This window comes from Capronia coronata, assembly GCF_000585585.1.
Source record: "Capronia coronata CBS 617.96 chromosome Unknown acBCG-supercont1.4, whole genome shotgun sequence".
NCBI lineage: Eukaryota > Fungi > Ascomycota > Eurotiomycetes > Chaetothyriales > Herpotrichiellaceae > Capronia > Capronia coronata.
Genome location: NW_006912896.1, coordinates 2156367 through 2178335, shown reverse-complemented (window position 1 = coordinate 2178335; position 21969 = coordinate 2156367). Strand labels below are relative to the sequence as shown.

The window sequence follows — 21969 nt, the reverse complement described above, 5'->3', positions numbered from 1 at the left end:
TTCGACTACGATATCTCTCGACGCGGACAGCAGGAGACGGCCACTTCGAACCATTGCTCAGATGATGGCGGCTTGATACACGCGAACGGGGCCGAGATTGATGTCGAGGCGGAAGCCGTATCTGATCATGATGGCGCAACCCCGGGCGAGAATGCTGCCTGCCCCGGTCGCGTGAATTCGAGCTCCGTCGATGATTAGGATATCTGGAGTTGTGAGCTTCGTCATTCCCTCCGCGTCGCGCGGTAGGCGACGGACTGCGGATACGTGATGGAAGGGGTTGTCGGTGGCGAGTTCTCGACGGGGATGGACTGCGTAGGTGGACTGGCGACGGTCTCCGAATAGTTGAGGACGAAGGCGTAGGCGAAAAATATCGGAGCCTCAATGGCAGTGTAGATGGACTGCGTGGTCGAGTATGGCTGTACGGAAGGCGAAGATGGACCGGAGATGGTCTTCGAATGACTGGTGATGGTGAACGTGGAATAGATCGAATTCTCAGCGAGGATGAACGGGATTGCCGTACTGGAGATGGAGAGGGCCTCCGGAGTCTCGAGCTCGTACCGTCCTCTAGCCTTAGTGGAGAGATCCGCCGGATCCTGACTGGAGATGTATACCGTGTCGATATCCTTGCTGGAGACGGACTGCGATTTCGTAGCTCATGGCCAAATACTGATGAAGGCGATGGAGATCGGGTACCACCAGTGCGGATCCGAATCTCCTCGACTTTGCGATAATGTCGCGGTGGACTGGTAGTCGAACTTGATCCACTGCTGCGATGAGTCTCGCTACCCGGCGGTGGCTGTGTAATGGTTGTGGTTATCACCTTGTAGGTTGTCACCTTCTTCTACTGATATTTTAGTATGGCATGTCTGATATAGGTGCAGGGGAGAGGGAAGTGAACGCACTCGTGATAGACTGGAACGAGGCATCGGACCGGAAATAGTAGGGGTGGTGGCTAGAACTTGCTCATGGAAGAAGCGTTGGTGTTGGACCTTGGATGTTGGCTGTTGGCTGTGGGCTATCAGTATAACAATTGTCGATGTCTCAGGTCCAAGGTATCCAGAACTGAGCACCAGGGAAGAGGCTGTCAGGGACCAGGTCGACAATGGTGTAGATCGGCTTGATGAAACTTGGTCTCATGAACTGGTATTGGTGCACAATTGCTTGATTGTGATATCTTGTGTCAATGGCTTCGGGTCTTGTTTTGCCAGGTACAGAAGTACAAAGGAGGTGGTTCAGGGGTAAAGCAGAACGAACGGCAGAGACTGAGCTCAATGATCGGTGCATCTCACACAGGGACGCTTAACCTCGATCTTGTGATGAAGTCAAACGAAGATGCATCGCGAACCATGATCACTTGGCCGGATCTGCCTAATGAATTGCTATTGCGGCGTTCAGGTTCCATGAATTGCAGTGATAAATGCAGCCAGGCAGCATAGCATCCATTGGCTAGCTTTTCGTTCTCCTCAGAAACACTTTGAAGCATTGAGACTCATTTGGAGAAAGAAGATAGGAAAAAGGAGGGAGACATATAGTTGGCATCAAGACATGGATTCCTTTGCAGTTGCGAGGAATCTGCCTCATGACAATTCACCTATTTCATGCTCATAATTGTTCAAGCGCTAACGGCAATACTTCCGTATCGTATTGCTGATCCCACTCAGCTTCGACCGGAGTTTCCAACAACACAGCGCTGAAGACGTAATGGCGGCGTAGTTGCTGACTGGAGGCAGGACAGCTGCTGTGGTAGACTAGTGAAGTGAAGGGGCTTCACCTACCACCACATATCAAAATATCTGGGCTGCTCTCCAGACAAAAAGGGCCGTAGTAGAGCATCCGCAAGACCCGCGAAGGCTGTCGCTGATGTCCCCGTGATATCCACCAGCATGTCTCGCTTTCTGTGCCAGATGGCAAATACTGCCCTGCCCGGCAGCAAGCCTTGCATGTTGGTCTTTTCGCTCACTCCGTGCTGGCCAGGCTGAATGTCGCCGATGCATAGTGTCGCTCACGCTGAAGATATCTCGTGCAGCAAGGTGAAGGATATCACATGCGATGACGGCTGCATATCGGCCAGTCTCCCATAGTCGTACCTTCTTCGTAATGGATTAACCACCGGCAGCTAATCAACTCAGCTCCCGCAGACAATCATAGTCCCCTCACAACTGCGCCTGTCTCTTCAACCTCTGCAATTCCCTACAGATGCCCTCCAACTCTGCTTCCGAGACAACGCCATCCTCCACCTTCTTCTCCAGACTCGGGACCAGAGCCTTGGCCTCGTCCGAGCACGTGGGCACCAGACTCCCCAGCTGGCTCTTCTCGAAGCGTTCCAAGTTCTCGCCGTATGAATTGATAATTCCTTCGACCTGTTGCGCCTCAGCGAGTTCTTTGAAGACGGCGAAGATCTCAAGGTAGTCGCGCGTCTTGGCCGTGGTTTCGGTCTCCTCGTAGCGTCCGCCGCGGGCGGCTCGGGTGGCGAGGGTCTTTTGCAGGATGATTCTGGCTTCGGAGAGGTTGAGCGTGACTTCGTTCTGGAATTCGCCGAGTTTGAGGACGGCGCCGGCTTCGAGGTCGGAGGTGGCGGTGGGAGGGAAGCGGGAAGGCGCAGCGTGAGGCATGATGTGCGCTGTGGAACAAGCTCTGCTTGGAATTGAGGATATGTGAGATCGTAAAGAAGTCGAAGATGCTATGTAAGGTGTTCTACGTAGTATCACAGTATGTAGAAGTATGAGCAAACATGCGTCGTCGCTAATAATCGCAGCCTTGGCGGGATATTGATGATCCGGCCCGAGGATGACTCAGCAAGGACAGGCAGCCTTGTCCCCCATTCTTCACACCGTCCACCTCAGACCACAAGATAAGATAAAGCTCAGAATCACCGCCGCATTCCTGACCTTCCTACAATGCTTGGACAATGCAGGATATTGGATGCAAGTGTCGTTGTCATTGTCGTTGATAAATATGTGGTAGAAGAGAAAAGAAACCACTTGCGCAGCACTCAAATATGCTCATTGAAAACAGACTTCGAGGGCCGTGAACGGGCACACTCTTTTCTGGCTCGGTACCCCTTGCCTATCAAGCGGCATCAGGTATCTCAATCTGACTGTTCCTTCTCGCTGCCATCACGCTAGGACCATGGTCAAAACTCCATTTTCGCCGTCTCGCATTGGCCAGCCTGTATTTCCTGGGTGAGATCCCCATGACTTGCAGAATGGCAGAAGCAACATGTCCAGCGAACTGCTCGTCATTGATGTTCAGCTGATGTTTCTCGATCTCGATCCCGGAGCCCTCCAAGCCCTCCTCGATGGTCTGGAACAGAATGTTGTCTGCGTCGGGATCATGGAAAGGCTTGCTGGGAGCGTCAAGCATACTAATTCCACCCAGAGGGAACAGAACTCGAACGGCACTTGGATTGGTGGCATGAGTGGTGAGTTTGGAAGTAATGAATTGGCCAATCTGTTTGTTCTCCCCCGGTGTCGTGCGCATTAATGTCACTGCCGGGTTATGCATCAACAGCTTTCGGTCCTTGTATTTCTCGGGTACCGTATCCTTTGGGCCGAAATTGACCATGTCGCATGCTCCGACCGAAACGATCAGAGGGATTCCCCTCTTAGCAGCCATCTCAAATCGCTCTGGGCCAGCGGAGAGAACTCCACCAAAAAGCTCATCGGCGATCTCGGTCGTGGTCAAATCGATTACAGCGTCGACCTGGCCCTCGGCTATGAGTCGCTCCATCGCACGTCCGCCCGCACCCGTGGCATGGAAGACATAGATCTCATGCTCCGACACGTCGTGCGGAGTGGACGTCAATATACGACGGATCTGGTCAACGCAAGGGGTGGTGTTCCCAAACATGGTAATGGCAATGCGCTTGCCTTTTGCCTCTGGCACTGATGCATCAACAAGAGACTTTGCGTATGATATGGTCATGGCAGCGATGGCCGCCGCTGCATTCGACAAGATCCGCCCGAGGATGGAATTGATGCCTGCAATATCGACCACACTGTACATCATGGTGATGTCTGTTTCTTCAATATAGTGTCTGATATCACCGCTTGCCATTGTCGACACCATGAGTTTGGGGAAACCCACCGGACATGCTTTGCGCATTAGTGTTGTAGCAAGAGAAGAAGCACTGCTGCCACCCGCCGACACGATTCCCTGGATCTGGGACTTGGAGACAAGGTCTTTGACTACTGGCAGACACATCTCAATCGCCCTGTTGATATATTCCCCGCGCTGCAGTGACTTCAGGGCTGAGCTCTGCTCGCGGAGAGGTGAGAGAAGTTCATGGGAGGGGAGTTCGCCCAAGGCTGGTGACTTGGCCGCAGTGTGGCTTATATCAAGTATCTTGGTCTGACAAGGCTTTTGGTCGAGGATTCGGTCTCGCAAAAGGAGGATTTCATCAAGCTTGGTGTCAGTGGTGCCAACAATGAGGACGGTAGGATGAGGCATGGTGGATCAGCAGCAGCAGTCGTCAAGAAGAGGTGGTAGAGGAGATCCGGGGAGGGAGGATGATGTTGATCCAACATCCAGACACTCACAATAAGACATAGCCGATCAAGTTGGAGCTCTGGAAAGCCCGACGAGAGCAGGCACGAGTGTCTGTGTAGCTGTGAGAGGCGAGAGGTGATGAACGGGTTGCCCCTCCTTCTGCTGTTCTGTTCCCTGCTCCTCGTATAACATCCGATCGCTGGGTGTTGACGGTGCTCGAAAGAGAACAGTCATCCCCGCACTTCTCCATGCAACATCCGCAGGTTCAAGTTTGAAGCAACAATGACGTGAGTACGACGACTGCAGAAAATCTGAAGGCCATTCGAATCCCTTCTACTTCTTTTCCTCATCGACATCTATCATCGACAAAGACCATGCCTCCTCCATCGTCGCGAGCCGATGTCCTTGCCCACCTCCGAGAACAAGTCAAAAATGGCAAGCCTATCATTGTAGCAGGAGCAGGGACAGGCCTCTCAGCCAAGTTCAGCGAAGCCGGGGGCGCTGACTTGATCATCATATACAATTCGGGTCGATTCCGAATGGCCGGTCTAGGGTCTCTCGCTGGCCTGATGCCTTACGGTGATGCCAACGCCGTGGTTGTCGACATGGCCCGAGAGGTACTCCCCATTGTCAACCAGATCGGGGTTTTGGCCGGAGTCTGTGGGACCGATCCGTTTCGAATCATCCCCAAATTCCTCGAGCAGTTGAAAAGCATGGGTTTTTGTGGGGTGCAGAACTTCCCTACCGTTGGTCTCATCGACGGCACATTCCGAGCAAATCTGGAAGAGACGGGAATGGGCTACGACAAAGAAGTGGCCATGATTGCTCAAGCACATGAGCTGGATCTCCTAACCATGCCCTATGTGTTCAATGTCGAAGATGCACAGAAAATGACCGAGGTTGGAGCGGATGTGATTGTGTGCCATATGGGCTTGACAACTTCGGGGAGCATTGGTGCAAAGACCGGAAAGTCACTGGATGACTGTGTCCAGTTAATTCAAGACATGAGGGACGCTGCCGTGAAGATCAACAGAGATATTCTCGTCTTGTGTCATGGCGGGCCTATTGCTGAGCCTAAAGATGCCGAATATGTCCTCAGCCGTACCAAAGGTCTCCATGGGTTCATTGGGGCCAGTAGCATGGAAAGACTGCCTGTGGAAGTCGCCATCGCCAACATTACCAAGGAGTTCAAGGACCTGAAGTTCAGTCAATGATAGATGTGGGAATTGGGTTGAAAGGTTGGGCCCAACATTCTAGGCATGTCGAAAAGCCCATATCCACCCAGCCGCGCGCAGATTGCGACCCGACCAGGTCAGAAGTATAACAAGGTCGGTGTTCTTCTTTTGGTGGCTTGGGCTCAGGTGGTCACAGACATGGTCTCAGGCTGGATTTGTCAGGACCATGGGAGCTGAAGCAAATGCCTCCAATACAGCGCCCGTTGTCCTTACACGAAGTCACGCCATTGAAATGAGCACACTTTACAAGGACGGCTAGGAACAACGAAATGAGAAGGCGAGGCGACCGGCATACACGAGCGTGTCTCTCACATTAGGTACATGATAGGTCGGCGAAATAGCAAACCCATCGTTGTCACTGGAACCCACCATATATATGCCTGACGCCGCCAACAGAGACTATTGACCAGTATACGATGCAATATTGAGAAAGTGGAGGACCCGCAGATGGCAATGCTCTATACATGAACCAAGCCTGGACCTTCCAGAGGCTAACTAACACCCACGCGTGGAACCTGCTGGACACAACGATCGGATGTGAGCGCTGTTCAGCCTCGGAAGCATTGATTCTATTCATTTTGGGAACGGACAGCTTGTTTTGACTTGTACTAAAGCAGTCACTGGACCCTGGATCCTGGACCGGCCGATTTTGCGGAGGGTCGCGTGGCCAGGAACCTGGGTATGTGAGTACAGGGACGCAGCCTTGTCGTCGATACGAGGTCGGAAATTGCACCTGGGAAAGAGCACCATTATTCTGCAAGACTGAAGCACAGAGTCTTCTGAATCCAGACACAATCTCTTCGGGGTCTCATCTCTGTGTGACATATACCCGCTGTCAGAGGGAGGGGAGGGGAGGGGAGGGGAGGGGAGGGCAGGGGAGGCCACTACGACTTACTATGTGGGATTCAGCCTGATGCATTGTTGGTGGCTTGATTCCGCCCCCACCGTGCCAAGCATATCCCAAGACACTGCCCCTGAATTCCGGCGCCGGTCACTTGAAGCCGAAGCCGAAGCTGAAGCTGGATACTCGATCGGGCTCAGTCACTCATGAGGAGGCGGCCAACAGCCCCGCCCTTTATTTGCTGCCTTTCTGCCTTTCATCCTCCGCCTTTTCCCCTCCAACCCTCCTTTGCGGGCCCGTCGTTTGCGACGCGAGCTTCTACGCCCTGCGAGCAAAAAAACAAGCGAGGATCGGCGGTCCAATTTTACCCTTTCAGCTCGTCGGCCTTTTCCTGGACCCATGTTCGCTTTCTCGTGTATTCTGCCCTACACGAGAGGCAGTCTCAATCCAGAAGGCCTCTTCGGATGTGGTCTCTTTTCTTCATGCAGGTACCCTTTCAACTTCTTTACCACCAATGAGAGGCCTTTTCGCTCCAGAAACAGCCACCTCATGGTCTAAAGAAAGAATCTGCTGCAACAGGCCCATCAGTCGCTACAAGGCTGCGCCGACCCATGATTGTGACCCGCCGTCTGCTTGTCCTCGGGATCTATGGGCATGACTGGGAGAAGGGCGTCCCTAAACTGGCTCCAGAACAGTGGAACATATCCGTACTCTGGTCTTCTGCACAAATGGTAAGGCTGACTGCATCCCTTCTGAGTATATATTTGGGAGTCCTCCTCTGCACTGTGCTCTACTCACTTCTCTTCTCTTTCTCTGTCTCATCTACCGACCCACAACATTTGAACCGGTCTTGCATTTGTGACACTCTTTACACTCATCTCTCTCACATTCTTTTCCAATTAAAAGAAGTCGGCATGTTGTTTGTCAAGGCTGCCTTGGGCATGTCGTCTCTCATCCTCCTTGCTTCTGCGCAGGAGCCCGTGGATGCTGTTCACAAGACCTTGATCCCCGGTCTCTCGAAAGTGTCCACGACCACCAGCAAGCTCATGTCACGATCCCTGGACAAGCGTTGCTCGGGAAGCTGCGAAGAATGCTTCGGCACCGGCTACACTCTATGCCCCGAAAGTAGTCTATACTGCTATCTACCAGGAGACGTCTCCTACGGCCTTGACTCTTGCCCGGGTTTTTCCAGTGGATCGAGCGGAACTGCCAGCGCATCGGCAGCAGCAGCCACTTCCACGTCGTCTTCTACTGGGACGGACGACGTTTGCTCCCAAACCGGCGCAACTTGCGCATCCTGTTTTGGGTCATCCTACCTCGAATGCCCCGATGGCGTGCACTGCTACGACCCAAGTGACCCTCAGTTCGATACCTGTCCAGATGATGACAGTGACAGCGGCTCTTCAGGAACAGGAGGAAGCACAGGAAGTGGCGGTACCTCGTCGACATCAGCATGCGAGTCTCAATTTGGTGCTGGAAGCATCCCTTGCGGTACAGATGCTTGCTACAACCCTGACGAAGGAGACGTTTGCTGTCAAGATGGATGTGAGTGCATACTCGGCTATCATTCTGTACTAGATCACCAGGAGCTGACTGTGTTGTTAGACCATTGCGAAGGTGGCGATACTTGTTCAAGCATCGTTGGCAAATGCTGTCCTGCTGTAAGGATTCCCCAATATCAGGTGTCGTGTATGCTTCGAGCCTTCGGCTGACATGACTACTAGGGCTCCACCTCCTCCTCGTGCTCCGGGTCCGGGTCCGGGTCCGGTTCCGGTTCGAGCAGCAGCAGCGGCCTCGGTGGTACCCTGATGTCAACGTCTTCTTACGCCACCGCACTGCCTACATCTGGTGATAGTATCGACACTGAAAGTGCCACTTCCACCCGCGGATTCCTGGTCACTACTGGTTCGACCAGGACGACCGCTTCGGCAGCGACTGGGTCGACTGGGTCGACTGGGTCGACCAGTGGCAGTGGCACAGGGCCCTTGCCAGATGCAAGAGCTCTCATGGTTGCCGTGGGCTTGGGTGCATTGGTGTTGTGAGTCTAATGTGGGAATGAAATGAAGGGATATGAACGGCCAGCATTTCTCTTTTTGTTTTTATCCGGATGAGAGCAAGGCTTAGCCCTGTCCCTACGCCGTCTGCAAGCTCGATGACTTGACCGTAATCTCTGGCCAAATTGCTCGATATGCGCTTCGCCTACCCTCCGCCAGCATGTGGTGACGGGGATACGGCAAGTTTGATGTTCAGGGTGTATTTGGCTTTGACTCAGTGACGTTATATCTCAGAGCATATATACTGGAAAGGGACCTACGAGCTGCATAGCTGACATTAATCACGTCTCGTCGGCGGGATCCCAATGTCCACTATATCTTACAAAAGAGAGTCATTCGAAATCCCCTTTTAAGGTGGTTGGTTCTCAGCCTTGCGACCACACCAGACACGCAAGGCTGCAACCAAGAATCTTGGAGAACTGTGATTGGTTGCCTCGCGGACCACTGATGTCCGCGATTTATTGTATGACAGCGACATTCTGGCCCGCCCGTCAATGAATTATGACAGATACAACCCAGCTTACTCCAAACCACTCCTATAAGCTGCCTTCTTACTTCTCGTTTGTTTCGTTTCGAACCATGCGCCGCGTATGTCCAAACCGCTTATGCGTATCCCCTATACAGGGCCCCTCCCGCCTCCATTGATCGTCCCACCGTCCGCCGCGAGCAGACAAGGAGCCATCACTGCGCTCGCGCATTTCTTGACCTCTCACGTCTCTGCTCCTGCCGCAGGGAATACGCCACCGCATACCAACGGTGCCGGCCACTCTAATAGCAATGGCAATATCAAAGATGCATCTGGGAGGGATATACCTACAAGGATCAGCGCGTCTGTTGCAGATACAAATATAGCATCGACACCCGCCGGGTCTGGCGCTGCAGGAGATGTCCATACGAACAAAGCCGAGTCTTCGGTGGTCGCCCGAAGTGCATCCACCGGCAAAACCGTGCTTTTGACGGGCGCCGGAATCAGCGTGGCATCCGGCCTGGCCGACTACCGCGGCGAAAAAGGGACATACACGCAAAACAAGAGCTTCCGACCCATCTACTTCCACGAGTTCGTGGCCAGCCACGAAGCCCGCAAACGATACTGGGCGCGGTCATTTCTAGGCTGGCGAGGACTGCACCGTGCCGCACCCAATGCCACACACTATGCGATCCGCGACCTTGGCCGTTTGGGCGTGGTGGACAGCGTGATCACGCAGAACGTCGATTCTTTCCACCACATGGCCCATCCCACACTGCCGACCATCGAACTGCACGGCTTCCTGAGGAGCCTGATATGTTTGAGCTGTCGGCGGTTGATGGATCGAGAGGCGTTCCAGGCGAAGCTGGCGGCGTTGAATCCCGCCTGGACTGATTTCTTGCACGAACTTCTGCAATCGGGAGCCCTTGATACCGAGGATCCAGCGGAACGTCGACGGAAGGGGTTCAGAACAAACCCCGACGGTGATGCCGATGTTCCTGGCGCGCCGTATACCATGTTCAGATATCCCGCTTGTCCGCATTGCTTGAAGAGGCCGCCCATCCTGAGCGATGGGTCCAAGGGCCTTGTCGATGTCGATGCCGATGGTGCTTGGGTTCCGCCCGTCAAATCGTCGGCTAGTAACGGTGGAGGTGGAGGTGGAGGTGGAGGTGGAGGTGGAGGTGTCGGCATCCTCAAGCCGAATGTTATCATGTTCGGTGAATCCATCCCGGCGGCTGTCAAGGCTGCAGCTGAAGCCGCCGTTGACGCAGCCAGCAAGATCCTTGTCGTGGGGTCCTCGTTGGCGACGTACTCGGCCTGGCGGTTGGTTAAGCACGCGCATGAACGAGGTATGGGCATTGGGATCTTGAATATGGGCGGGGTGCGGAATGAAGAGACTTTCTTTGGAGAGGTGGCGTCTCATGCGGGTCATTCTCATTCCACGAGCTCGGATTTGACTGCATTGTCGGCTGCAGATGCAAAAGCAGGTGCAGGGCAACACACAGGCCAGAACGGCAGCAACGACGGCTGGAACTCTCTCCGAAGAGACCTCGTCCGTGCCAGCCTACCTGCCGAAGAGATCTTGCCTGGAGTAGTGGACTACATCCGCAGTCAACGGAACACGTGAAGACGACCGTCATAGACGACTCTGATTGACCGTGTCTCCAATCAAACTTCTGGTTGTGAGTTTGTGGGTGCCAACCACAGGATCGACCTGAAGGGCTATCCTGTTGTCTTCCCCAATCCTGACTATCAAGTTGACGGGGTCTCCACTGTGGACTATAGTATCCCCATGAGTGGTGGCGGAGACTGCCAGGTATCAAATACAACAGATAGATCCCAGAGCTGGTGGCTGATCAAACACAATTTGAAGAACAATTTCGTCAAGAGAAGATAACATAGGGTTGTCGTCTATAACCTCATGGAACCAGTAGTTGAGAAGCAGAAATCTATGATATACATTATAAAGTACAGATAGCAACTTGCCTCTATCTTTCCACAGCACAGCATGGGCGAATGGATGTTCCTAGTGTTGAATCTTGAGTATCCCGACTTTTCCCTAAGGTCTTGCTTATATCCTCCACCATAGCTAGATAGGTAGGTAGGTAGTACTAGCTACTTAAGAACTCTGAACAGAAGCCGTTTCCAAACACCCCAAACGAGACTGACACATAGGTACCTTAGGTACTTCAGTTTGATTCTTACAGTCTGCATCTGGACAAGACCACTCCCAGGAAGTTATACATACCTTTGCAAGACCACAATATACCTTGGGTAGGTATAGTATGAAAAGATCAACAAGTAGAGTACAGTACAATGCCAATGCATTGCAATACACCAGGATTTGGTAATATATGGTAGGATAGTAAGTATACTATACCTAGGTAGATAGATACAGAGACACCAGACGACGAACCCCCTTGTCCCACTTATCTTCGAACCCACTGCACCTTCCAAAGACAAAGAAAAAGAAAGAACAAAGACAACAGAACAAAAAGGGTAAGCGATAAAGGGATACGTAGACACACCCCATCAAACCCTCTCAACATGTCTCACTCCTCCTTCTCCGCCGTCTCCAGTAGCAGCAGTACTATCCGCAGTACTCCCCAGATTCCGCCGCTCTCTATCTCCAGGGTTTCCTGTCTTTTTCTCATCATGAATCTCTCCACCACCCGATAATTCATTTCTCCCTTTTATGCCCAACACCGTGCTTCGCCGTCTCTGCACCGCGTCCTTCCGACCCAGGTTCAGCTGCTGCGCGAACTGGCTGCGGTCGCGGAACCACTGGCCTTTCCAGTAGAAGATGTAGATTGGGACGATGACGACGACGGACAGACAGGCGAGGATGGTGGAGGGTAGTTCGAGTTTATATGTCGAGCCGATGTTTTCGTAGACTATAGAACAGCACATTTTCAACGAACTGAACGAGTTGGAAACAACGACAACGGAATAGAACTTCAACAAGTGTAAGAAAAAGAAAAAAAGAAGCCGTACTTACATGGCGTACTATACAACGCGGCAATGCCTGCAAGAAAATCTCGAGCCAGGTCATTGCCCCCCGTGGCTGATGCCGCGTAAGGCCCGTAGGCGGCGATCATGTAGTCGATGGAACTCTGTTTTACGGATAAGACAGACGAAAGCAGGAAGAGGATAGGAGGCCTTTAAGGCTGGACAGTGAACACACCTTATAGATTCCGTAATTCGCCATCGCAATGAGAACGGTGAATATCAGTGGCGCGATCCATGGGATGCCGTAGTCCGGACCGAGACTTGTCCATGAAAATCCGAAGAGACCGATTGTCTCAAGAGGAGCCACTGTATAATACACAGACAGAAAGGTCAGCATTGTACTGAGCCAGGAGCCAGAGTAAGCAAGGGTCAGTAACTCAGTGGATGCTAGGTGCTGCCACAGGGGACTGGAGAGAGGCTGGTACTCGAGCGCCTCGAGGACACAAGGATATGCATCATCTCAGATACAGTATCCTTCTATCATTCTTGTCCTACAACGTAGCATAGAGTATCTGCCTGTAAATTGAAGACCATCCGAATGGGACAGTATGAACACAACGAAGAATGAAGACGTGGAATGGCTGTGGTGTAGACGACTTACGGAACAGTAGCCACCACAGCCTCGACTCGGGCGACAGCTTGTCCGGGTCATTGGCTCGGATCTTGTTATGGTGTCGAATGACGGGCAGGTAAGTGAAATATGCAAGGAGATAGCCGATGAGGGACCTAAATCAGAAAGTTGTCACTGTCAGTCGACAATCTCTTCGCTGATTCAATCCAGTCCCAACCGTCCTCTCCCGCGCAGCTCAACTTTCATTCAAGGTTCTCAGACTTACGACAAGAAAGCCAATCCGACCTGATACGGCTGGAACCCCCACTGTTTGAAAACAGGAGTGAAGGCCTCGAGAAAGGTAAACAGAAGCGCATCACTAAACCCACTAAGCAGCGACAACGCCAGAACGATAGGTTCCGTAGCAAACATCTGGAACGGCCGGGCCCAGATGCGCACGAACTCGTGCATCGGGAAGCGCGGCTTCTTCAGCTCGTCCGGCCCGTAGATGTGAGCTTCGCCTTTCTTGCGACGGCGCTTGGCTTCGCGATCCAACAGAATGGTGGCGCGGGTCTCAGGCACCAGGAAGAAATGGATGAGTTGCACAGCAGCGCCGATGCACAGCTGCATCCAAAAGATCCAGGGCAGAGACAGATACTGGCCGACAAAGCCGCCGATCACGGCGCCCACAGGAGCACCGCCGACGGACGACAGCACCACGAAGGCGACGGCGTATTGGAACCCGGAGTCTTCTGGCTGGTACAGGTCGGCGATGACACCGAGAGTGACGGACCCGCCGGCGGTGGAGAGGCCGGCGAGACCCCTGGCGACGACAATGGTGGCGAAATTGGGCGCCAGCGCGGCCGGGAGTTGCCAGATATTCACGAGAAACAGGGACAGCTGCTGGGTCGGCCAGCGCCCGATTTCCTCGGACCACGGCGCCCACAGCTCACAGCCGAAGGCGTAGCAGACCAAGAACACCATCTGGCCGACGCGGGCCTTTTGTTTGCTGATGCTGTATTTCGACGCCATGCCGTCGACCCCGTTGGCGTAGATGCTGGCATTGAGGTTCATGGAGGTCTGGATCAGGAGGATCACGACCAGGATCATCCATTTCTTCCAGTCGGGGAATGCGTAGCCTAGTTTGTCGTACGCGTCGTCTTCGGTCAGTTCGACTTTGCCGTCGCTTTGTTTGGATCGCCCTGCGTCCATATTGTAGGCTTCTAATTCGGGGCCGGTGACGCCGAGATGTTTTCCTCTCCCGGCGGTAGCCTCATTGACTGATTTCTCATTCTCATTCTCATTCTCGATCTCGCGTGTGGCGCCGCCGTTGGTGATGGATGATCGGTCGGATATCGACATGATGGTGCTTGTGGGTGAGGGAGCTTGCCAACGACGGTTCTGGATAGGAAAGTGTGTATCTGGTCTGGAAATGGTACTGTATCTCTTGAAGTCTGTTCTGTGGGACTGATATCTTCACTCTTGAGAAGCTCCTGGACGTAAGACTAGTATCCGGTCGAAGGGGTCGTCCTCCAATAAGTATATCAGTACTCGAATATCACTCGATCCACAGCCACGACAACGGCGAATGGAGCAACAGTAACCCTAGACGAGATACAACAGCAAGGCCGCAGCATAGGGTGGCACAGAAGATGAGCAACGACGGCAGAGACCCCGCCGCCAGAGTGCAGAGCTTCCCAACAAAAGAAGCAATGAGGATGAAAAAGTAAAAAGAACAAACCTGAGGCTATAGGGATACTTGCGACACGGCACAAATGATCTTGAACAAAACTCCCCTCCCCTCCTTTTTCTTCCATGTCATGTCAGAACTGAATAAAAGGCCTACCTGTCTGCCTGCCTGGCCTGCCTCCCCTTGACAACGTCCCAGTCTGCAATGCCAATTGGGTGATCGGCGTATAACGTCCAGATGACCATGGGAAGGCCGACCAGTGACCTGGCAGCTTCAAGATAGTAAGAGAGAGATGGGTAGCTGGCCTCGCTGGAGGGTGTATGAGATTAGGGGACGGATAGCAGCAACTCGAACTCTGCATGCCATTTCGCTTTGGCATGGGCAAGAGGTGACTTCATCTTGCATGACTCCCGAGCCACAGACAGGGTATGAGCCGCGGGCACCACTGACAAGAAGCGAACATGGATGTCGCGAAAATCTGGGGGCGCCGGGGCGGGTCGCGTGGGCAGGGCCTAATGCCTAAGGAGCCTGAAAGAATGCGAGACACAAAAGTGACAAGTCTGGTGGTTGGTCTAGTCCAGTCCTTGTCATGTCATGTCCTGTCCTGTCCTTGGATGTCGACACGTTGGAGAGCTGGGGGCCGGAATACCTTGTGTTCGCGTAGAGAGAGGGGGGGGGAGGGAGAGAGAGAGATGCTGGATAGTCCTCTCCCTTTTGTAAACACTGAGATAGGATCTGGATGACCCAGACGGTGGATAAATAGATGGATGGATGGATACATAGATAGATAGATAGAATGCTCTCAGATAAGATGCCTTTATGATGTCGGTGGCTTGCTCCAATGTGATTGTGTGTTTGATTCAATACTACTTTTCGACCTCATCTCCTCCTCGAGCTTGGACAACTAGTCGTCTACTATATGATTGGAAAATCCATTTCACTTCAGCATCTATTAGAACATCTACAAGTATGGCACTGTATTATGTTTGAAAGGCATGAGTTCATGGGTTCAAGCTCATCATGATCTGATCAGGCTAATCTGAATACCTTGATAGTAGGTATCTCATCGCTGTGACTAGCCAGTATCCTTGGGCCATAGTGCCGTAAAGCTCTCAGCCTTGCGTAATGTAGCCACTGCTATCTCTGACTCTGCTTGAGCTTCATCAAGTCTATCAGTACCTAGAGTCCTCATCTGTGTTCGTTGTCGTCGTGTCTCATCCTTGTACCATTTCGGGTCTCGGCTGCCTCGCGAACCTCGGTATGGTCCCCCTAGGGAAGGCATTGCATCTCTTTTATGCCGCTGGTTCATGGCCATCTCCTGCCCTATCAACAATATGTTTCACTGTGCTTTGCACATCGAGCCATATGCTATGCCGCTTTCATTCACGCTCGTCCTAGTTCAGACTTTGGGCAACAATATCCTCTGTCCGCCCTTACCGTTGGCATTGGCGTTTCCGTTTCCGTTTCCCGCAGACGCGGCCGATGCAGCTGCTGCATTCCGACTCGCGATCGTCTGATTGACGAAAGTTATCGGGATCTTGGTCTGCTGTCCAATCGGAGCTCCTGCACCGGTCGGACCATATTGCGGCGTCGAGAGAGGCCCCGGAGCAGGCTGGTGTTGGTAGGGCTGTTGTGGTGGTTGGAAGATGAATTGTTGTGGTCCATTCGTCATTGTCGGAGAAGGTTGTTGCGGCTGTGCGCTCATCCGTGTGCTGTATCGAAACAGGGACGGACCGGATGCGCGAGGAGCAGGCTGTTTTGGTGGTGCCGGAGCAATGGGCTGACCAGGTCCACTTGACACTATGCGAGGCAGAGTCATGTTTGTCTCGCCCGGTCCGTTGGGCAGAATTCTAGGGAGAGTAGGATCACCAGGTGCACTTGTTACAATCCGAGGTAGAGTTCGGTCACCAGGTCCGGTGGCGGGTATAGGAGCCGGAGGCGGCGGCAGTGTCGAGAACAGTCTGTTGTTGGCTGGATATTGGAAATGGTTCTGGTTCGATGATGTTGGACGTCCCACTTGAGGCGCCTGTCCGGGAAGAGGAGAGAAGTCCAATGCTTCACGAGGAAAGCTATCGCCAGGCGCCAGTGGCATGTATATGTACTGTCGCTCCGGTTGCTGTTGTGCAATCCACTCGGAAACGTCGGCCAGGGCTGACAACGCATAAGATCCGCTGTCACCCATCTTGAAGGGTCTCGGCACAAGGTAGCCCTTGATGTTCTCCAGCTCCTTGATGGCTTCTGCTGAGAGCGCGTCGAGGTTCTGTGACTTCTTGCGAATGAGCTCTTCCCGCCACTCATTGTTGCGTCGTTCCATCTGTTTCAGGAGAGGCCTGATAACATCTTCATTCAGTACTTCCTGCCGTGCCTGCTCGTCGAAAGAGGCCAGCTGTTGCTTGAATGGCTTTTCATCCATGATTTTGCTGGAGACATAACCTCGTGGCTGCCTGTCTGCTTCAGGTAATTCGTGGTAGTGAGGGAAATAGTCCATATCAGAACCGGATTCGGTATGGGTGTCATCATGTGCTGCACGATAGGCTCGCTCGAAGAGGATGATGTCTCCTTCGGCACCAGCGAGGTGCTCTTTGCGGGCTTCGGCAACGTGTGTCTGTTTCATGTTAGAAAGGGTATCTGATACAATGCCGGGGCTTTATCATACCTTGAACTGCCGTTCGATCACCTCCTTCTCTTGCATCATCCGCCGTACCTCGTGCTCCACCTGCACCCGGTATCTCGCCGTGATTGTGTCTTGAGCGCTTTCCATGAGCTGTTCCAGAGTTTCCGTAGCCATGTCATGCTCTGGGACATGCTTGTGGGCTTTAGGCTTCCGCGCGATCTTGGACAGATCCCCGGACGCCAGCTGGTCAAGGATGTCGATCTGTTGGGCCCCGACAACCTTAAAGAACCGCTTGAGTTCTTGCTGCCTTGCCTTGAGCATGGAGATCTCCACCCGGTCATCCTGCGTCAAGGGACGCCGCCGGTTTGGTGGTTCTGGGCTTTCTCCGCCCCGGGCCCCTTTGCCCTTCTGTCTGCCCTTCCGGCCACCGCTGTTCGCGTGACCACCCCCACGGCCACGGCCACCTCCCCGGGTGGACTTCTTGGGCGACCGTGTCTCCGAGCCACCGCCGGCGGACCCCGGCCGGTACCTGGTCCCGGCGCTGGTATAGTACACCGGCTTCTTCGGATTGTACTGTGGCCAGTACTGCTGTTCTTTGTTGTAGTCAAGGTCGGTGGGCTGCTCGCCCTGGCCAGACGCCCTTTCTTCTGGATCTGGCCGTTGTCTTTTGGCCTCTATGACCTCATCAGGACTATCCGACCGCATCTCCGCGGCCTTCCTCTTCTTGCCCTTCGTCTGAGAACTGGCCGCCGTTGCTGACGAGGAGGGGCTCGACGACAGGGGCAAACTGTCCGAAGACGAGCTCGCCTCTGGCGCCTGCTTCCGCGTAGCACAGCTCTGAGTTGTCATGTGGAAGGCGGTAGCCGGCTGAACCATCGACTTGACTGCCATGATGCTGGAAATGAAGTTTAGCGGGCGTCCGACTGTATGAATAATGGGAGATAAGAAATGCTTGTAGAATGTGGGTCATCATTGCTTTGATGATGGAGGTTGATAAATCAAGTAGGAATAGCAGAGCAGGTGTTGTAACGATTGGGGCTGGCAAGCTGGGAATGAAGCAGAATAGGAGGAGGGGAACTTTGGGTGCCAACTTACCTGAAATGCTTCCTCTTATGAAGCGGTCGCTGTGCCTGGTACTTTGATGAGAGAATTTTTGCTGATGCACCCGGCACTCGCTGGATCCTCGACCTGTGGTAGATGGATTTTGAGGTTGAGATACAAGAACTTTTCTTGATGGTCGTCCCTGAACGCAAGGATCGGTGGATATGGAAACGGGCACATGCCGAGGACAACGACGGCCCCGACAAGGATGATTGAGTGGTGGAATGAGAAAGGAGCTGTGAGAGATACTGCAACCACAAGGGAGAAGCTTTGCTGGAGATCCAGGTTTGAGGGCGGATGGTTGGGGTACAAGGGAAGAGATGGAAGCATTCGACAGACGAGGTATTTGTACCAGCTGCTAGACAATAGGAAGTGTCGGGGCCATTGATCCTGTTCAAGCCCGGGGGCTGAAGGGTGCGGCAGAGTTCCATGATGGTGTACGGGACTGCCAATGGTAGTGAATAAAGGACGCGCGCGTTGTGTTGCGAATGGCGACTGTCTCATTCAATAGTCATAGTAATGGTGAAGCTGAAGTAAGAGAATGGAAGTTGAAGCATTTTCTGTGTCGCGCCGCTGTAAGCGACCAACCCACTAAAGCGCTGATGCGGCGCACTAAACGAGGATTAGTGATAGACGCTCAGTACTATTCAGGGCTGGCACCCCTGCTGCTTTCAGGTTCGGACAGTGGTGCAAGGTTGACTTAGCCCGTTACAGCTAGCAGCATTACGGCTCGAGCCGCAGTGTCCCGACGCCAGTCGCCTGGCAAAACTGCGGAGCATCCGATTGGAAATGGCAGTTCTGTCCATGCACCTGAAGCTGATACTAACAACGATTGAACAACAAAGCTAAGGTACAGCACGCCCTCGGTCATTCAGAGTAGTTATATAGATTATATGAATCCTTGGTACAAGGGCAACAGTGAGCCCGTATCACTCTGCAATACAATACATCAATATACCCTGTCACAAATAACCGCCAACTCCTTGCTAAAACAAAGCCCTTCATTACTTAGACATAACACCATATCCAAATTCAAGCGGTATCTGAAGCCGCTATTGCAGAACAATAGGACGATCAGATCATATGACCATCGAAAGGATCCCAATTTGACGCTTGAGGGCTTGATTGATTCCGCCCAAGACCTTTGCGTTTCCCGTAGACCATGAGGCTAGTGCGCGACCCAGCCGAGAGTACAAACCCCGGGAGGATGGGGGGTAGCTCATCATCATCGACAATAGATGGGCCTGGACTGCCCAGCGTTGGACTGTCCGGTATCGGGTCGTCCGCGCTTTGAGTCTCAGATCGGTTTATACTGAGCATTGCTCTCCAACGTCCTTGTGGCGGAACTGACCCACTCCGCAATCGACTGAGCGTTTGTGGACTGTTCAGATGGTCTGCCAATGGTGACACAGTCACAGCCGTCGCGCCCAATGGAATAGGAGGGGGTCCAGGGCTAGTCGGCCGGAACAGTGGATGGACCAACTCGTGCATGGAAGGATCGAACCGTTCAGGCCTAGGAGGCGTTTTATTGTATGATAAAGATGTAGGTCGCGAGAAGTTGGGGGGACTTGAGGGCGGCGACGATTTGAGTTGTCGTGGAGATGAGCTCCATCCCACCATCGTCGCCGAGTCCGAGGTTGGTGCCTGTGGCGAGCTGGAGACATTTGCTTCTGGGAGGAATGGCCCATCTAAAGCATTGGCTGGAGACTCTGGCCTGCTGCCTGGGATCGTCTCTAGACCTGATCGTGTAACCGGGGGTGAAGAGTGTATGACAGCCCGCATCTCGTAATGGACGGAAGACGTGTCCCAGTTATCAAATGCACTGTCAGTCGTGATGGCCTCTCCCACCGGAAAAGGACTGTCGTCATATGATGACCGATTAGAATGCCGAATGAGCTTGCTCCTCGATGACTTTTGGCCAATCTTTGTGGAGGAAGACCTCCGTGGAGTAGACAGGGCTCTTGATAGGGGTGTTGTCGGAGGTGAGTTCACCGTAGGATCTTGCGAGCCGAAAGACGCATTGCGTCGAGTGCTGGGCCTCTTGGCCATCGACGCCGATGGTATCCTGATCCCGAAGTCCAGGTCCATTCTGCTGGCCCGTCGCGTTCTGAGCACGCTCTTGGTCCAGAACCAGAGTAGACAATAGAGTACAGCCTGCGCAATGGCGGAGACAGCCCATGTCCCAAGGCTAACCCCGATCAACGTGAGAGGATCGGTATGCAAGATCCGCTGAGGAAGATCGTGGCGTCTTAGAACCATCCAAATCAGTGCTACGCCGGGGACGGCGATGCTCACTGTAGCGGCAAATGTACCTCCGGTGAAAAGGCCCCATGTCTTGGACTTCAAGCCAAGTGAGTGACTGTTGAGCTCCTTGACGTAGAATATGGAGAAGTAGGCAAGGTTGGTGAGATTCAGTAAGCTAATTCCAAAGGCGACGAAGAGTAGGATCCGTAAAGCCAGTAGCACAGTGATGTTGATGATGTTGAAGGCGATGATGAGGTTCAGGATACTGGTAGCCGTGCTGAAGACACCAGCAAGAAGTCCAAATGTCCAGATTCTGACACGTCTCTCCATCGGTGTGTATGACGGGTTGGTGCGTGCTGAACAAGGATGATTGACTGTCCATCTAGATGTGAAAGGCGGCGTCGAGGAGAGGCCCCGTCAAGTGACACGCACCCTTCTATACAGAATTGCCGGGTGAACCGCCGGTCCTGAGATAGGTGAGTAGTATGCGGTTCAAGGAAGACGAAGTCGACGGCATAGGTGAAGGACGTGTCTTGATATGGGCAAGCCACTTGACGAGCGGATGGAATTGTTAATTTGGGACGCGCTGTTCAAATCCTTGACCACCAGCCGTGCCGGGTTATGCCTTGTTCTTCACGGAAAAGTCACGATGAGGCTTGAGCCACAAAAAGGAAGAAGAGATGGAAGACAAAGCCAAGGAGGGGCAGAGGCCGAGACTCTCCTCGATCAAGCCAATCAAGGCGGAGACAGTTGTCAGAGTTTGTGGAGATACCGAAATTATATATGCAGATGTATGCAAGAGGGTGGAATAGAATGAAAATAGAGCGTGGAGATGTCAGTGGCAGGAGGAGTCGGAATTCTTGTAGCAGAGGAAGAGGCACTTCTTGACATACGTACAATTGAGACAGAACATGACACCTCACGAACCGGTGGCACGCGTCTGTAACAGTGTTGCGCAAGACTCTTCGAATCACCTAGCATGGACCGGGTGATATGTTGGCGTGTCATGTTCGCGAAAAGCCCAGGGTCGAGGGTCCATCGAAGCCGGGGGAAAGCAGACTTCGGAAGTATCAAAGCTGACAAGCGAGCGCAAAACCATCGGTCCCGCAAGCGACAAAACCAGTGGGACGGGTTGGCCAAGATGGCGTTACACTGGCGCGGATGGATGGCAGCGATGAGAAGATGGGAGAAGTTGGATAGGTGTGGCTGTTTGTTGATGGCGGAGGGCGACCGTGCAATCTCAATATCAAACCTTAATTGCATGTCCTGCAAATGGGGTTCAATCGCTGAGATTTGTCGCCCCTCTTGGAGCCTCAATTTCCATCCGCACATAAATAAATAACCACGTTGAGCTAGTCGCAAAGAACCCTAGCCCACTCGTAGATCCTGATGGTGAAGTGTCGCCCGCTGCTGACCATACTCTGTAGACCATACAGCATTGTGGCGAACAGAACATGATCAGACTGACCTTTGGTTGGGCGAGAGCCGCAGCTCGCCCCGGCTTCACCGCAGGACATGCCTCCGGCCATTCTGGTAGCACAGAACTAGCAACTGTCAGAGACAGTCTCAGCCGAGAGAGGGTCTCTTTCTGATTTTTCCCATCATCGCTTTACGTAAGCTTCATGGAGTATTGGATGGAAGACGGAGACGCCGTGGTAGCAAGGAAGCTGAAGCCTT

At 53.1% G+C, this 21969-nt stretch overlaps 8 protein-coding genes across 8 annotated transcripts; 3 read left to right on the top strand and 5 right to left on the bottom strand.

Moving 5' to 3' along the window:
* Nucleotides 1-2153: 2153 nt before the first annotated feature.
* Nucleotides 2154-2612, bottom strand: A1O1_05335 (uncharacterized protein; the record flags this gene model as incomplete). Its single annotated transcript, XM_007726221.1, has 1 exon — nucleotides 2154-2612. One exon carries the CDS (start codon nucleotides 2610-2612, stop codon nucleotides 2154-2156), a length of 459 nt encoding a protein of 152 aa, XP_007724411.1.
* Nucleotides 2613-3069: 457 nt separating this feature from the next.
* A1O1_05334 (uncharacterized protein) lies at nucleotides 3070-4449 on the bottom strand (the record flags this gene model as incomplete). The annotated part of the gene is made up of 1 exon (XM_007726220.1): nucleotides 3070-4449. One exon carries the CDS (start codon nucleotides 4447-4449, stop codon nucleotides 3070-3072), a length of 1380 nt encoding a protein of 459 aa, XP_007724410.1.
* Nucleotides 4450-4862: 413 nt separating this feature from the next.
* A1O1_05333 (uncharacterized protein) lies at nucleotides 4863-5702 on the top strand (the record flags this gene model as incomplete). Its single annotated transcript, XM_007726219.1, has 1 exon — nucleotides 4863-5702. The coding sequence occupies one exon, from the start codon at nucleotides 4863-4865 to the stop codon at nucleotides 5700-5702; it is 840 nt and encodes a 279-aa protein (XP_007724409.1).
* A 1776-nt stretch (nucleotides 5703-7478) lies between these two features.
* On the top strand, nucleotides 7479-8606 carry A1O1_05332 (uncharacterized protein; the record flags this gene model as incomplete). Its single annotated transcript, XM_007726218.1, has 3 exons — nucleotides 7479-8109; nucleotides 8170-8225; nucleotides 8289-8606. 3 exons carry the CDS (start codon nucleotides 7479-7481, stop codon nucleotides 8604-8606), a joined length of 1005 nt encoding a protein of 334 aa, XP_007724408.1.
* Nucleotides 8607-9208: 602 nt separating this feature from the next.
* On the top strand, nucleotides 9209-10711 carry A1O1_05331 (uncharacterized protein; the record flags this gene model as incomplete). Its single annotated transcript, XM_007726217.1, has 1 exon — nucleotides 9209-10711. One exon carries the CDS (start codon nucleotides 9209-9211, stop codon nucleotides 10709-10711), a length of 1503 nt encoding a protein of 500 aa, XP_007724407.1.
* A 905-nt stretch (nucleotides 10712-11616) lies between these two features.
* A1O1_05330 (uncharacterized protein) lies at nucleotides 11617-14005 on the bottom strand (the record flags this gene model as incomplete). The annotated part of the gene is made up of 5 exons (XM_007726216.1): nucleotides 11617-11978; nucleotides 12083-12197; nucleotides 12269-12399; nucleotides 12695-12819; nucleotides 12930-14005. The coding sequence occupies 5 exons, from the start codon at nucleotides 14003-14005 to the stop codon at nucleotides 11617-11619; spliced, it is 1809 nt and encodes a 602-aa protein (XP_007724406.1).
* A 1727-nt stretch (nucleotides 14006-15732) lies between these two features.
* A1O1_05329 (uncharacterized protein) lies at nucleotides 15733-17838 on the bottom strand (the record flags this gene model as incomplete). Its single annotated transcript, XM_007726215.1, has 2 exons — nucleotides 15733-16938; nucleotides 16990-17838. The coding sequence occupies 2 exons, from the start codon at nucleotides 17836-17838 to the stop codon at nucleotides 15733-15735; spliced, it is 2055 nt and encodes a 684-aa protein (XP_007724405.1).
* Nucleotides 17839-19122: 1284 nt separating this feature from the next.
* A1O1_05328 (uncharacterized protein) lies at nucleotides 19123-20622 on the bottom strand (the record flags this gene model as incomplete). The annotated part of the gene is made up of 1 exon (XM_007726214.1): nucleotides 19123-20622. One exon carries the CDS (start codon nucleotides 20620-20622, stop codon nucleotides 19123-19125), a length of 1500 nt encoding a protein of 499 aa, XP_007724404.1.
* Between the last annotated feature and the right edge of the window lie 1347 nt (nucleotides 20623-21969).